Source organism: Cajanus cajan, chromosome 4 (assembly GCF_000230855.2).
Source record: "Cajanus cajan strain Asha chromosome 4, NIPB_CcT2T_4, whole genome shotgun sequence".
In the NCBI taxonomy this organism is placed as follows: domain Eukaryota; kingdom Viridiplantae; phylum Streptophyta; class Magnoliopsida; order Fabales; family Fabaceae; genus Cajanus; species Cajanus cajan.
The window spans coordinates 77,083,476-77,099,328 of record NC_138520.1 but is presented as its reverse complement, the minus strand read 5'-3'; the positions used below and the strand labels follow the sequence as shown (position 1 = coordinate 77,099,328).

The 15,853-nt window shown below is 40.2% G+C and overlaps 1 protein-coding gene across 1 annotated transcript; it reads left to right on the top strand.

Moving 5' to 3' along the window:
- The first annotated feature begins 1,239 nt into the window (after positions 1 to 1,239).
- LOC145957542 (uncharacterized) lies at positions 1,240 to 2,122 on the top strand. The gene is made up of 2 exons (XM_083073817.1): positions 1,240 to 1,450; positions 1,749 to 2,122. Exons 1-2 carry the CDS (start codon positions 1,240 to 1,242, stop codon positions 2,120 to 2,122), a joined length of 585 nt encoding a protein of 194 aa, XP_082929943.1.
- Positions 2,123 to 15,853: the final 13,731 nt, after the last annotated feature.

Sequence of the window (15,853 nt, the reverse complement as noted above, 5' to 3'; positions counted from 1 at the left end):
AATTATGTACTTGTAGAGAAAGCCTATGATAGAATGGATTGGAGATTTCTACATAAGGTTTTGTGTGACTTTGGCTTCCTAGACAAAATAATATCTCTCATCTTGCATGGTATTACCTCGTCATCTCTCTGTCTTTTGTGGAACGGAAAGTGTTCCGAGCAATTCCTGCCTAAGAGGGGACTCTGGCAAGGAGACCCTCTATCCCCTTATCTGTTTGTTTTGTGCATGGAAAAATTAGGATATATGATCAGGGAAGCAATGGAGAATGGCTCTTGGCAACCTATCCAGGTTGGTTGGGTGGGCCCGAAGTTATCCCACTTGTTCTTTGCAGATGATGTTCTTCTTTTCACTAAAGCAAAAGCTTCACATGTGCGAGCAGTGACAGAAGTACTACACCAGTTTTGTGCTGATTTAGGATTGAAGGTTAGTCTTGTGAAATCTAAGGTCTTTGCCTCTAAAGGTGTCACTCCTAGAAGAAGGAACAAGATATCTAATATTACCCATATTCAATTCACGAGGAACCTGGGCAAATATTTGGGTTATGACATGGTCCATGGTAGAGTTTCGAATTAGTTGTTTAGGCCCTTGGTGGAGAAAGTCCAGCGTCAGCTTGCAGCCTGGAAAGGGAAGCTCTTAAATAGGGTGGGAATGGTCACTTTAGTGAATTCTGTTGTTACTTCAATTCCAACTTACACCATGCAAATGCAGTGGATTCCTCAGCAGGTGTGCGATAAATTGGACTTGTTGGGTCGTCAATTCATTTGGAGTGGTAATATGGACAGAAAGATCAACCTAGTGAAGTGGGATATGGTTATCAAGAAGAGGAAAGATGGGGGTCTTGGTGTGCGTGTGGCTCGTTGGCAAAACATTGCCCTCCTTGGAAAGCTTATCTAGGACATCCTTCATCGCCCAAATAAGTTGTGGGTGCAATTTTTCAAAGCTAAATATGGAGGAGAGAACCTACAAAATATGTTGGAGAGGCGAGGTTCTTATTTAGTCACCTCATTGAGGAACGTTTATGCTAATATCAATGATGGATTTCGCCTTCAACTTGGTAATGGTAACTGCAGTTTTTGGTTCGACCCTTGGCTAGATGGCTCCCAGCTCTCGTTGGAGGTCCCATATGTTCATTTGTATGATATGGATTTGTCGGTGAAGAATCTTGTTATTGATGATGGTTGGAATTTGGACCAGCTTACCACAATCATCTTGCAACTTGTCTGAAATAGGATTATGTAGATGAGAGTGGTGATGCACCCTGCTACCCTTGATCTAGTAGTTTGGAGGGGGAATATATCAGGTTCTTACTATGCGAAATCTGGTTATAATTGGCTGCTAAAGCGTTATACCTCTAGCAGTGGAGAATCATGGGCCTGGATTTGGAAGTTGGATCTCCCGGAGAATGTAAAATTCTTCTTGTGGCAGGTGGGGCATCAAGCTCTTACTACCCGTGCTTTCTTAAGAAGATGACATATTAGTTCTAATGCTACTTGCCCACGGTGTGGGGCTGATACAGAGTACATGACTCATATATTCTGGAGGTGTAGTGAGGTCAGTAGAGTTTAGAGGTTGCTTTCTACTAGCTTGGCTAACCCAAGTTGCATTGATGCTACAATTCTGGAATGGGTACGTCGCCATATTCTATGTTCAGGGGGTCTTGTTCCCATTGCCCTTTGGGAAATCTGGAAAACGAGAAATGAAACAATATTTCAGAATGATAGAGTTTCCCCGATGATGATCATTAATAGAATTTCCCGGTTGTGGGAAGGGGTATGTAAAGTGTTTGGGGGCTTCTAGGTTACAAACCAATCACGCTACTGCTCCTACGAGTAGATGGGTTACCAGTATTCAGGCAACTAGAAACCAAGTCACACTACATGTTGATGGCAACTGTTGGGGAAATCTTAGGCCAGCTGGATTTGGTGGACTCATTCGTGATTCTCGTGGTTGTTGGGTTAGAGGGTTCTATGGGAACATTGGCCACTCTAACACCCTTCATGTTGAATTAACTGCCATACTCCAAGGACTGAACTTGGCTTGGGAATTGCACTATAAGGATGTGGTGTGTGTCTCGGATTCTTTGCATGCACTTCAATTGATTAAGCAACCAACCATCTGTTGAGATTTCCGTTAAAACCACTTTTGTTATCACTTTAAATTACTTTTGTTTTGTCAACGGTCTCAAACACGGCAAGTATACCGGCCGTTCAAGTAGTAAAATTATCGTATCCACAGGGATTAGAAGGTAACATAAGCATTTATTGACTATTCGTGACTAAAGAATAATTCCAAATTCATAGTTTGTCATGCAAGTTGAATCAAAATTTATGACTATTGGAATAAAAGCTATAAAATATTTGTTGTGAGTGGAAAAGGGTAGAAATGGTATTATGGTTTTTGTGAGATTGTGGGGTCAGATTTCACCGAACGTTAGACTAATGAATCCTTAATCTCTTGTTAAATCCATTGCTTAGTCAACCCAATAGTTTACTCAAACCTAATCCCTTAGAGCAAGAGCCTAGGTACGGATATTGAATATCAATTCCTTGAGTATCCAATATCTACACCCGCATTACGGACTAGGGTTTAAGATTACTAATGGGCCAAGCTCCATTCCTAGATACATTTCCCACTAGGCATTTGTTTCAGAGCTAGTTTCAAAAGTTATTTTCCAATACCCAATGGAACCTATATCATGCAAGGAGATTCAATCCAAAGCAAGCATTAAGAATAGAAACATACATAACAATGAATGAAACAACATGTATATATCATTAAAAACGTAAGGATTACAATAGAGTACGTTGGTTACATCTAACCCCACAAAAAATGGGTAGAACCACTCAAAATGAGGGTAAATACAAAATAGAGATGAAGAGAGAAATGAAGAAACCGAAGGAAAGACCCACACACGAACGGTTCCAAGCTCCGGGAATCCCTTCCACAACTCCTAAAACTCGCCCCTGTGTGAATGAGGGTTTCTCCCTCGAAAATGGCTTCAAATACGAGCTTGGGGAGATCAGATTAGGGTTTCGCGCCCGATGCGTAAGTCTTCGCGCCCGACGCAGGGTCTTTTGAGCACTTTCTGCCTCAGTGTAAGCCCAGTGCAATTTCCTTTTACGCCCGGCGCGATGTCTTCTAGAGAGTTTCAAGCACTCCCTGTCTCGATCACGCCCGGTGCGGGTAGTCTCTGTTGAGAATTCCGTTGAAACACTTTTGTTAATATTTGTAAATTTGTTTAATTCTATCAACGGTCTCAAACACGGCAAGTATACCGGCCGTTCAAGTAGTAAAAATATCGTATCCACAGGGATTAGAAGGTAAAATAAGCATTTATTGACTATTCGTGACTAAAGAATAATTCCAATTTATAATTTGTCATGTGAATTCAAGGTTAAAACTATTGGAATGAAAGCTGTAAATAAATATTGGTTTGTGAGTGGAAAGGGTAGAAATGATTTTATGGTTTTGTGAGATTGTGGGGTCAGATTTCACCAAACGTCAAACTAATGAATCCTTAATCTCTTGTTAAATTCATTGCTTAGTCAACCCAATAGTTTACTCAAACCTAATCCCTTAGAGCAAGAGCCTAGATGTGGATATTGAATATCAATCCCTTGAGTACCCAATATCTACATCCGCATTACGGGCTAGGGTTTAAGACTACTAATGGGCTAAGCTCCATTCCTAGATACATTTCCCACTAGGCATTTGTTTCAGAGCTAGTTTCAAGGGTTATTTTCCAATACCCAATGGAACCTATATCATGCAATGAGATTAAATCCAAAGCAAGCATTAAGAATAGAAACATAAACAACAATGAATGAAACAACATGTATATATATCATAAAAACCGTAAGGATTACAATAGAATTCGTTGGTTACATCTAACCCCACAAAAATGGGTGAAACCACTCAACAAAGAGGGTAAATACAAAATAGAGATGAAGGGAGAAATGAAGAACCGAAGGAAAGACCCACACACGAACGGCTCCAAGCTCCGGGAATCCCTTCCACAGCTCCCAAAACGCGCCCAATGTGTGAATGAGGGAGAAACCCTCGAAAATGGCTTCAAATACGAGCCTGGGAGGTCAGATTAGGGTTCTGCGCCCGGCGCATAAGTTGTCGCGCCCGGCGCATAGTCTTCTGAGCACTTTCTGCCTCGTTATAAGCCCGGCGCAATTACTTTTTACGCCCGGCGCAGTGTCTTCCAGAGACTTTCAAGCATTCTCTGCCTTAGAGCGAGCCCGGCGCAATTCTCTATTAAGCCCGGCGCAATTCGTTCCAGAGAGTATTGAGGTACTCTCTGCCTCGATCACGCCCGGCGTGGTGGAGTCTCGCGCCCGGCGCATGTACAACTTCCAAAAGTCCACTGCTCTGTTCTTCTCAAGCCCGGCGCAGCGTCATCTTACGCCCGGCGCAGACACTCTGCTCTGCTCCTTGGCTCCTTATGTTTCCAATCCAAAAGATCTTCAATCCTCAAATCTCTAGCTCAATACCTGTACAAAAAATGAGGTGGATTAAGGTATTGTTAGATGAATTTGGGTTAGTTATATTTGCATACAAAATGAACCAAAAAGAGAACAATTATATTGCAATGGTTCAAAGGATGAGTGGAATTTGTTCAATAAGTCTCATCAAAAAGAGGTAAAATTGAGACTTAACAACTCCCCCAAACTTAGAACCTTGCTTGTCCTCAAGCAAAAGGTAATTAATCTAGCAGATAACAAGCAATGCAAGTGAGTCAATTTCTACATCCTAGTTCACTTGTATCTTCTTTTCGCAAGCATGAACCTCAGATGAATTTCCAATCATAATTATTGCAATAGAACATGACAAGGTGCAAACAAAGGTTTCAAAAGAGATCAAAGAGCTGAGAAGAGTAATGACTATCTGTGTATGCATCCTCACTAGGAAAATGTTTCTCTCTATGCACACTAGTGTATCAGGGTGAGTGTTTCTCTCTAGTCTACTACTCACGCCACATAATTCAACTTTGCTCTTCGTTTCCAAATGAAACCAGTGGTAAAACAAATGCAGACACTTATCACAAGGTCTTTATTAGGGCAATCTGGGTCAAGCAGGGTCAAGCGGTAGCAGTTTTATGGTTTTTCAAGGATTGAAGGTGCTATAGCTTAAGAGAGCAAATAAGATTTTACAATGATGTCCCTCTCCATACCCCATTACAACAATTTGGCACATGCCCTTTACCTGATCCAAGCCATTAGCCTTTATGAGATGCATATTTATATTTTTGCATCTTAATATTTTTGTTTTTGTTTTGCTTTGTTTTTCTCTTCTTTTTTTTTTTTTTTTTTTTTTTGTAATGGCTGACCACATACTTTCTTCTTCCCAAAATTCCCCATTCTTCAACTCCCCCAAACTTATTTGATGTCATCAGTTTGCTCTCTTAACCAAGGCAAAGGTTATGGTTAATTTTCCATGGTTTGGGACAAGTGGAAGGTGTGGTGTTTAGGCTTAGGAAGGTATGGGTCAAGTGGAAAGTGGATATGGCTTTTTGGCTTAGATGATTAACAAAATATGGAAATGTAAATGCCTTGATCATATAAGTGCACAACATAAGCAAACTACCAGGGAAACTCAAGCAAAGTCTATCATGCAACCTAAGCGTAGTTCACTCATAAGTGTTTTAGGCTCAAACCTCACCCGGCTATGCATCCACAAATTATCAAACTCAGCTCAGTTCTATGATCAACATTGAAACCCGTATGCAACTAGTCATGAACTAAAGATCTAATGTGACTTGAAAATGTCTAAGGTACACACACCATAAACATCAAGTAAACTATAATCCAGAATCGATCACAAGCAGAACAAGTATCAACAAGATTAAAAACCATGCTAAGGCAGACTATTCACAAAAGAACCAACAAAGTAATCATCAAAAAGACTATATATAAAAATAGTTAAATACTGAAAATAAAAGACAGAAGAATAAATTGCAATAGACAAAGGTAAACTAAGGCAGGCTCCATCTGCGTCCATCTATGGGGTCTGGTCATCATCATCTCCAAGAGCTGCTCCACCATCATCAACTCCATCAACCTCAGCAGCTCCACTCCCCCAAACTTAGGAGCCTGGTCCCCAGGCCAACCAGTATACGCCTGAAAGTCCTGGTAACCAGAAGTGATTGCAGAGTGTACTCATGAAAGAACATGGTGAGCACAAAAATTATACACAGTGATGACCAAGCAAATATAGCAAAAATGGAGAATATCCTTAGACCAAAATTAAGCACAACATGCATGCACACGGAAATGAACTATAACAATGCAACATAAAGCACACAAACATACAACATACAACAGAACATAAAGAAACATGATTGAAAACAGATAAATATGGGCTATCAGGAATGTGGTGCGCCGGGCTTAACACAGATGCGCCGGGCTTAATATCAGTAAAAATCAACGAGGTTTCAAAATCTGATATCGCGCCGGGCGTGCGTTAAACGCGCCCGGCGTGGTGGTTCCAGAGACCAAAAATTGAGTATTAGGCCGGGCGCAAAAGAGTCACGCCCGGCGCGTAGTCACTTTAAAAGGTCAATTTGCCCAGGTTTTAAATTAGGATCAGGCCTTATTTCCACCTAGACACAGAATTGCCTCATTCCTCACATTCCAAACAAAATGTACCCTATATTTACCCATTCAAACATGATTCTAACAACTAACACATAACACAAACAACATATACCACAAAACATATAACACAAAACACAACACATAATACAAAACAACACTTATAACACAGAACAACATGCAACAAAAATCTAAAACACAGTTCAGATCTCTGGGTTGCCTCCCAGGAAGCGCTTGTTTACTGTCCCGAGCCTGACGGTGGCCAACTTGAAGTGCTCTACTTTCCTTCTCCTCCTGTTGCTCTTGTTCCTCCTTGCTTTGTGCTCAATCTGAGGATTGCTCAGCAACTGCTCAGAAGAATTGGTCAATCTAGTTCACAGTTCCTTGCATACAAGAGAAAGTAGAGGACTAGAGCGCACAGGTTAGCTTCAACAATTCATTACCAACACACAAATAAAAATAACAATAAAAACAAAGAATAAGTCACAAATAGCTACAAATACTAAATCGCCATTCTAATCCCCGGCAACGGCGCCAAAAACTTGTTGAGAATTCCGTTGAAACACTTTTGTTAATATTTGTAAATTTGTTTAATTCTATCAACGGTCTCAAACACGGCAAGTATACCGGCCGTTCAAGTAGTAAAAATATCGTATCCACAGGGATTAGAAGGTAAAATAAGCATTTATTGACTATTCGTGACTAAAGAATAATTCCAATTTATAATTTGTCATGTGAATTCAAGGTTAAGACTATTGGAATGAAAGCTGTAAATAAATATTGGTTTGTGAGTGGAAAGGGTAGAAATGATTTTATGGTTTTGTGAGATTGTGGGGTCAGATTTCACCAAACGTCAAACTAATGAATCCTTAATCTCTTGTTAAATTCATTGCTTAGTCAACCCAATAGTTTACTCAAACCTAATCCCTTAGAGCAAGAGCCTAGATGTGGATATTGAATATCAATCCCTTGAGTACCCAATATCTACATCCGCATTACGGGCTAGGGTTTAAGACTACTAATGGGCTAAGCTCCATTCCTAGATACATTTCCCACTAGGCATTTGTTTCAGAGCTAGTTTCAAGGGTTATTTTCCAATACCCAATGGAACCTATATCATGCAATGAGATTAAATCCAAAGCAAGCATTAAGAATAGAAACATAAACAACAATGAATGAAACAACATGTATATATATCATAAAAACCGTAAGGATTACAATAGAATTCGTTGGTTACATCTAACCCCACAAAAATGGGTGAAACCACTCAACAAAGAGGGTAAATACAAAATAGAGATGAAGGGAGAAATGAAGAACCGAAGGAAAGACCCACACACGAACGGCTCCAAGCTCCGGGAATCCCTTCCACAGCTCCCAAAACGCGCCCAATGTGTGAATGAGGGAGAAACCCTCGAAAATGGCTTCAAATACGAGCCTAGGAGGTCAGATTAGGGTTCTGCGCCCGGCGCATAAGTTGTCGCGCCCGGCGCATAGTCTTCTGAGCACTTTCTGCCTCGTTATAAGCCCGGTGCAATTACTTTTTACGCCTGGCGCAGTGTCTTCCAGAGACTTTCAAGCATTCTCTGCCTTAGAGCGAGCCCGGCGCAATTCTCTATTAAGCCCGGCGCAATTCGTTCCAGAGAGTATTGAGGTACTCTCTGCCTCGATCACGCCCGGCGTGGTGAAGTCTCGCGCCCGGCGCATGTACAACTTCCAAAAGTCCACTGCTCTGTTCTTCTCAAGCCAGGCGCAGCGTCATCTTACGCCCGGCGCAGACACTCTGCTCTGCTCCTTGGCTCCTTATGTTTCCAATCCAAAAGATCTTCAATCCTCAAATCTCTAGCTCAATACCTGTACAAAAAATGAGGTGGATTAAGGTATTGTTAGATGAATTTGGGTTAGTTATATCTGCATACAAAATGAACCAAAAAGAGAACAATTATATTGCAATGGTTCAAAGGATGAGTGGAATTTGTTCAATAAGTCTCATCAAAAAGAGGTAAAATTGAGACTTAACAACTCCCCCAAACTTAGAACCTTGCTTGTCCTCAAGCAAAAGGTAATTAATCTAGCAGATAACAAGCAATGCAAGTGAGTCAATTTCTACATCCTAGTTCACTTGTATCTTCTTTTCGCAAGCATGAACCTCAGATGAATTTCCAATCATAATTATTGCAATAGAACATGACAAGGTGCAAACAAAGGTTTCAAAAGAGATCAAAGAGCTGAGAAGAGTAATGACTATCTGTGTATGCATCCTCACTAGGAAAATGTTTCTCTCTATGCACACTAGTGTATCAGGGTGAGTGTTTCTCTCTAGTCTACTACTCACGCCACATAATTCAACTTTGCTCTTCGTTTCCAAATGAAACCAGTGGTAAAACAAATGCAGACACTTATCACAAGGTCTTTATTAGGGCAATCTGGGTCAAGCAGGGTCAAGCGGTAGCAGTTTTATGGTTTTTCAAGGATTGAAGGTGCTATAGCTTAAGAGAGCAAATAAGATTTTACAATGATGTCCCTCTCCATACCCCATTACAACAATTTGGCACATGCCCTTTACCTGATCCAAGCCATTAGCCTTTATGAGATGCATATTTATATTTTTGCATCTTAATATTTTTGTTTTTGTTTTGCTTTGTTTTTCTCTTCTTTTTTTTTTTTTTTTTTTTTTTGTAATGGCTGACCACATACTTTCTTCTTCCCAAAATTCCCCATTCTTCAACTCCCCCAAACTTATTTGATGTCATCAGTTTGCTCTCTTAACCAAGGCAAAGGTTATGGTTAATTTTCCATGGTTTGGGACAAGTGGAAGGTGTGGTGTTTAGGCTTAGGAAGGTATGGGTCAAGTGGAAAGTGGATATGGCTTTTTGGCTTAGATGATTAACAAAATATGGAAATGTAAATGCCTTGATCATATAAGTGCACAACATAAGCAAACTACCAGGGAAACTCAAGCAAAGTCTATCATGCAACCTAAGCGTAGTTCACTCATAAGTGTTTTAGGCTCAAACCTCACCCGGCTATGCATCCACAAATTATCAAACTCAGCTCAGTTCTATGATCAACATTGAAACCCGTATGCAACTAGTCATGAACTAAAGATCTAATGTGACTTGAAAATGTCTAAGGTACACACACCATAAACATCAAGTAAACTATAATCCAGAATCGATCACAAGCAGAACAAGTATCAACAAGATTAAAAACCATGCTAAGGCAGACTATTCACAAAAGAACCAACAAAGTAATCATCAAAAAGACTATATATAAAAATAGTTAAATACTGAAAATAAAAGACAGAAGAATAAATTGCAATAGACAAAGGTAAACTAAGGCAGGCTCCATCTGCGTCCATCTATGGGGTCTGGTCATCATCATCTCCAAGAGCTGCTCCACCATCATCAACTCCATCAACCTCAGCAGCTCCACTCCCCCAAACTTAGGAGCCTGGTCCCCAGGCCAACCAGTATACGCCTGAAAGTCCTGGTAACCAGAAGTGATTGCAGAGTGTACTCATGAAAGAACATGGTGAGCACAAAAATTATACACAGTGATGACCAAGCAAATATAGCAAAAATGGAGAATATCCTTAGACCAAAATTAAGCACAACATGCATGCACACGGAAATGAACTATAACAATGCAACATAAAGCACACAAACATACAACATACAACAGAACATAAAGAAACATGATTGAAAACAGATAAATATGGGCTGTCAGGAATGTGGTGCGCCGGGCTTAACACAGATGCGCCGGGCTTAATATCAGTAAAAATCAACGAGGTTTCAAAATCTGATATCGCGCCGGGCGTGCGTTAAACGCGCCCGGCGTGGTGGTTCCAGAGACCAAAAATTGAGTATTAGGCCGGGCGCAAAAGAGTCACGCCCGGCGCGTAGTCACTTTAAAAGGTCAATTTGCCCAGGTTTTAAATTAGGATCAGGCCTTATTTCCACCTAGACACAGAATTGCCTCATTCCTCACATTCCAAACAAAATGTACCCTATATTTACCCATTCAAACATGATTCTAACAACTAACACATAACACAAACAACATATAACACAAAACACAACACATAATACAAAACAACACTTATAACACAGAACAACATGCAACAAAAATCTAAAACACAGTTCAGATCTCTGGGTTGCCTCCCAGGAAGCGCTTGTTTACTGTCCCGAGCCTGACGGTGGCCAACTTGAAGTGCTCTACTTTCCTTCTCCTCCTGTTGCTCTTGTTCCTCCTTGCTTTGTGCTCAATCTGAGGATTGCTCAGCAACTGCTCAGAAGAATTGGTCAATCTAGTTCACAGTTCCTTGCATACAAGAGAAAGTAGAGGACTAGAGCGCACAGGTTAGCTTCAACAATTCATTACCAACACACAAATAAAAATAACAATAAAAACAAAGAATAAGTCACAAATAGCTACAAATACTAAATCGCCATTCTAATCCCCGGCAACGGCGCCAAAAACTTGTTGAGAATTCCGTTGAAACACTTTTGTTAATATTTGTAAATTTGTTTAATTCTATCAACGGTCTCAAACACGGCAAGTATACCGGCCGTTCAAGTAGTAAAAATATCGTATCCACAGGGATTAGAAGGTAAAATAAGCATTTATTGACTATTCGTGACTAAAGAATAATTCCAATTTATAATTTGTCATGTGAATTCAAGGTTAAGACTATTGGAATGAAAGCTGTAAATAAATATTGGTTTGTGAGTGGAAAGGGTAGAAATGATTTTATGGTTTTGTGAGATTGTGGGGTCAGATTTCACCAAACGTCAAACTAATGAATCCTTAATCTCTTGTTAAATTCATTGCTTAGTCAACCCAATAGTTTACTCAAACCTAATCCCTTAGAGCAAGAGCCTAGATGTGGATATTGAATATCAATCCCTTGAGTACCCAATATCTACATCCGCATTACGGGCTAGGGTTTAAGACTACTAATGGGCTAAGCTCCATTCCTAGATACATTTCCCACTAGGCATTTGTTTCAGAGCTAGTTTCAAGGGATATTTTCCAATACCCAATGGAACCTATATCATGCAATGAGATTAAATCCAAAGCAAGCATTAAGAATAGAAACATAAACAACAATGAATGAAACAACATGTATATATATCATAAAAACCGTAAGGATTACAATAGAATTCGTTGGTTACATCTAACCCCACAAAAATGGGTGAAACCACTCAACAAAGAGGGTAAATACAAAATAGAGATGAAGGGAGAAATGAAGAACCGAAGGAAAGACCCACACACGAACGGCTCCAAGCTCCGGGAATCCCTTCCACAGCTCCCAAAACGCGCCCAATGTGTGAATGAGGGAGAAACCCTCGAAAATGGCTTCAAATACGAGCCTGGGAGGTCAGATTAGGGTTCTGCGCCCGACGCATAAGTTGTCGCGCCCGGCGCATAGTCTTCTGAGCACTTTCTGCCTCGTTATAAGCCCGGCGCAATTACTTTTTACGCCCGGCGCAGTGTCTTTCAGAGACTTTCAAGCATTCTCTGCCTTAGAGCGAGCCCGGCGCAATTCTCTATTAAGCCCGGCGCAATTCGTTCCAGAGAGTATTGAGGTACTCTCTGCCTCGATCACGCCCGGCGTGGTGGAGTCTCGCGCCCGGCGCATGTACAACTTCCAAAAGTCCACTGCTCTGTTCTTCTCAAGCCCGGCGCAGCGTCATCTTACGCCCGGCGCAGACACTCTGCTCTGCTCCTTGGCTCCTTATGTTTCCAATCCAAAAGATCTTCAATCCTCAAATCTCTAGCTCAATACCTGTACAAAAAATGAGGTGGATTAAGGTATTGTTAGATGAATTTGGGTTAGTTATATCTGCATACAAAATGAACCAAAAAGAGAACAATTATATTGCAATGGTTCAAAGGATGAGTGGAATTTGTTCAATAAGTCTCATCAAAAAGAGGTAAAATTGAGACTTAACAACTCCCCCAAACTTAGAACCTTGCTTGTCCTCAAGCAAAAGGTAATTAATCTAGCAGATAACAAGCAATGCAAGTGAGTCAATTTCTACATCCTAGTTCACTTGTATCTTCTTTTCGCAAGCATGAACCTCAGATGAATTTCCAATCATAATTATTGCAATAGAACATGACAAGGTGCAAACAAAGGTTTCAAAAGAGATCAAAGAGCTGAGAAGAGTAATGACTATCTGTGTATGCATCCTCACTAGGAAAATGTTTCTCTCTATGCACACTAGTGTATCAGGGTGAGTGTTTCTCTCTAGTCTACTACTCACGCCACATAATTCAACTTTGCTCTTCGTTTCCAAATGAAACCAGTGGTAAAACAAATGCAGACACTTATCACAAGGTCTTTATTAGGGAAATCTGGGTCAAGCAGGGTCAAGCGGTAGCAGTTTTATGGTTTTTCAAGGATTGAAGGTGCTATAGCTTAAGAGAGCAAATAAGATTTTACAATGATGTCCCTCTCCATACCCCATTACAACAATTTGGCACATGCCCTTTACCTGATCCAAGCCATTAGCCTTTATGAGATGCATATTTATATTTTTGCATCTTAATATTTTTGTTTTTGTTTTGCTTTGTTTTTCTCTTCTTTTTTTTTTTTTTTTTTTTTTTGTAATGGCTGACCACATACTTTCTTCTTCCCAAAATTCCCCATTCTTCAACTCCCCCAAACTTATTTGATGTCATCAGTTTGCTCTCTTAACCAAGGCAAAGGTTATGGTTAATTTTCCATGGTTTGGGACAAGTGGAAGGTGTGGTGTTTAGGCTTAGGAAGGTATGGGTCAAGTGGAAAGTGGATATGGCTTTTTGGCTTAGATGATTAACAAAATATGGAAATGTAAATGCCTTGATCATATAAGTGCACAACATAAGCAAACTACCAGGGAAACTCAAGCAAAGTCTATCATGCAACCTAAGCGTAGTTCACTCATAAGTGTTTTAGGCTCAAACCTCACCCGGCTATGCATCCACAAATTATCAAACTCAGCTCAGTTCTATGATCAACATTGAAACCCGTATGCAACTAGTCATGAACTAAAGATCTAATGTGACTTGAAAATGTCTAAGGTACACACACCATAAACATCAAGTAAACTATAATCCAGAATCGATCACAAGCAGAACAAGTATCAACAAGATTAAAAACCATGCTAAGGCAGACTATTCACAAAAGAACCAACAAAGTAATCATCAAAAAGACTATATATAAAAATAGTTAAATACTGAAAATAAAAGACAGAAGAATAAATTGCAATAGACAAAGGTAAACTAAGGCAGGCTCCATCTGCGTCCATCTATGGGGTCTGGTCATCATCATCTCCAAGAGCTGCTCCACCATCATCAACTCCATCAACCTCAGCAGCTCCACTCCCCCAAACTTAGGAGCCTGGTCCCCAGGCCAACCAGTATACGCCTGAAAGTCCTGGTAACCAGAAGTGATTGCAGAGTGTACTCATGAAAGAACATGGTGAGCACAAAAATTATACACAGTGATGACCAAGCAAATATAGCAAAAATGGAGAATATCCTTAGACCAAAATTAAGCACAACATGCATGCACACGGAAATGAACTATAACAATGCAACATAAAGCACACAAACATACAACATACAACAGAACATAAAGAAACATGATTGAAAACAGATAAATATGGGCTGTCAGGAATGTGGTGCGCCGGGCTTAACACAGATGCGCCGGGCTTAATATCAGTAAAAATCAACGAGGTTTCAAAATCTGATATCGCGCCGGGCGTGCGTTAAACGCGCCCGGCGTGGTGGTTCCAGAGACCAAAAATTGAGTATTAGGCCGGGCGCAAAAGAGTCACGCCCGGCGCGTAGTCACTTTAAAAGGTCAATTTGCCCAGGTTTTAAATTAGGATCAGGCCTTATTTCCACCTAGACACAGAATTGCCTCATTCCTCACATTCCAAACAAAATGTACCCTATATTTACCCATTCAAACATGATTCTAACAACTAACACATAACACAAACAACATATACCACAAAACGTATAACACAAAACACAACACATAATACAAAACAACACTTATAACACAGAACAACATGCAACAAAAATCTAAAACACAGTTCAGATCTCTGGGTTGCCTCCCAGGAAGCGCTTGTTTACTGTCCCGAGCCTGACGGTGGCCAACTTGAAGTGCTCTACTTTCCTTCTCCTCCTGTTGCTCTTGTTCCTCCTTGCTTTGTGCTCAATCTGAGGATTGCTCAGCAACTGCTCAGAAGAATTGGTCAATCTAGTTCACAGTTCCTTGCATACAAGAGAAAGTAGAGGACTAGAGCGCACAGGTTAGCTTCAACAATTCATTACCAACACACAAATAAAAATAACAATAAAAACAAAGAATAAGTCACAAATAGCTACAAATACTAAATCGCCATTCTAATCCCCGGCAACGGCGCCAAAAACTTATTGAGAATTCCGTTGAAACACTTTTGTTAATATTTGTAAATTTGTTTAATTCTATCAACGGTCTCAAACACGGCAAGTATACCGGCCGTTCAAGTAGTAAAAATATCGTATCCACAGGGATTAGAAGGTAAAATAAGCATTTATTGACTATTCGTGACTAAAGAATAATTCCAATTTATAATTTGTCATGTGAATTCAAGGTTAAGACTATTGGAATGAAAGCTGTAAATAAATATTGGTTTGTGAGTGGAAAGGGTAGAAATGATTTTATGGTTTTGTGAGATTGTGGGGTCAGATTTCACCAAACGTCAAACTAATGAATCCTTAATCTCTTGTTAAATTCATTGCTTAGTCAACCCAATAGTTTACTCAAACCTAATCCCTTAGAGCAAGAGCCTAGATGTGGATATTGAATATCAATCCCTTGAGTACCCAATATCTACATCCGCATTACGGGCTAGGGTTTAAGACTACTAATGGGCTAAGCTCCATTCCTAGATACATTTCCCACTAGGCATTTGTTTCAGAGCTAGTTTCAAGGGTTATTTTCCAATACCCAATGGAACCTATATCATGCAATGAGATTAAATCCAAAGCAAGCATTAAGAATAGAAACATAAACAACAATGAATGAAACAACATGTATATATATCATAAAAACCGTAAGGATTACAATAGAATTCGTTGGTTACATCTAACCCCACAAAAATGGGTGAAACCACTCAACAAAGAGGGTAAATACAAAATAGAGATGAAGGGAGAAATGAAGAACCGAAGGAAAGACCCACACACGAACGGCTCCAAGCTCCGGGAATCCCTTC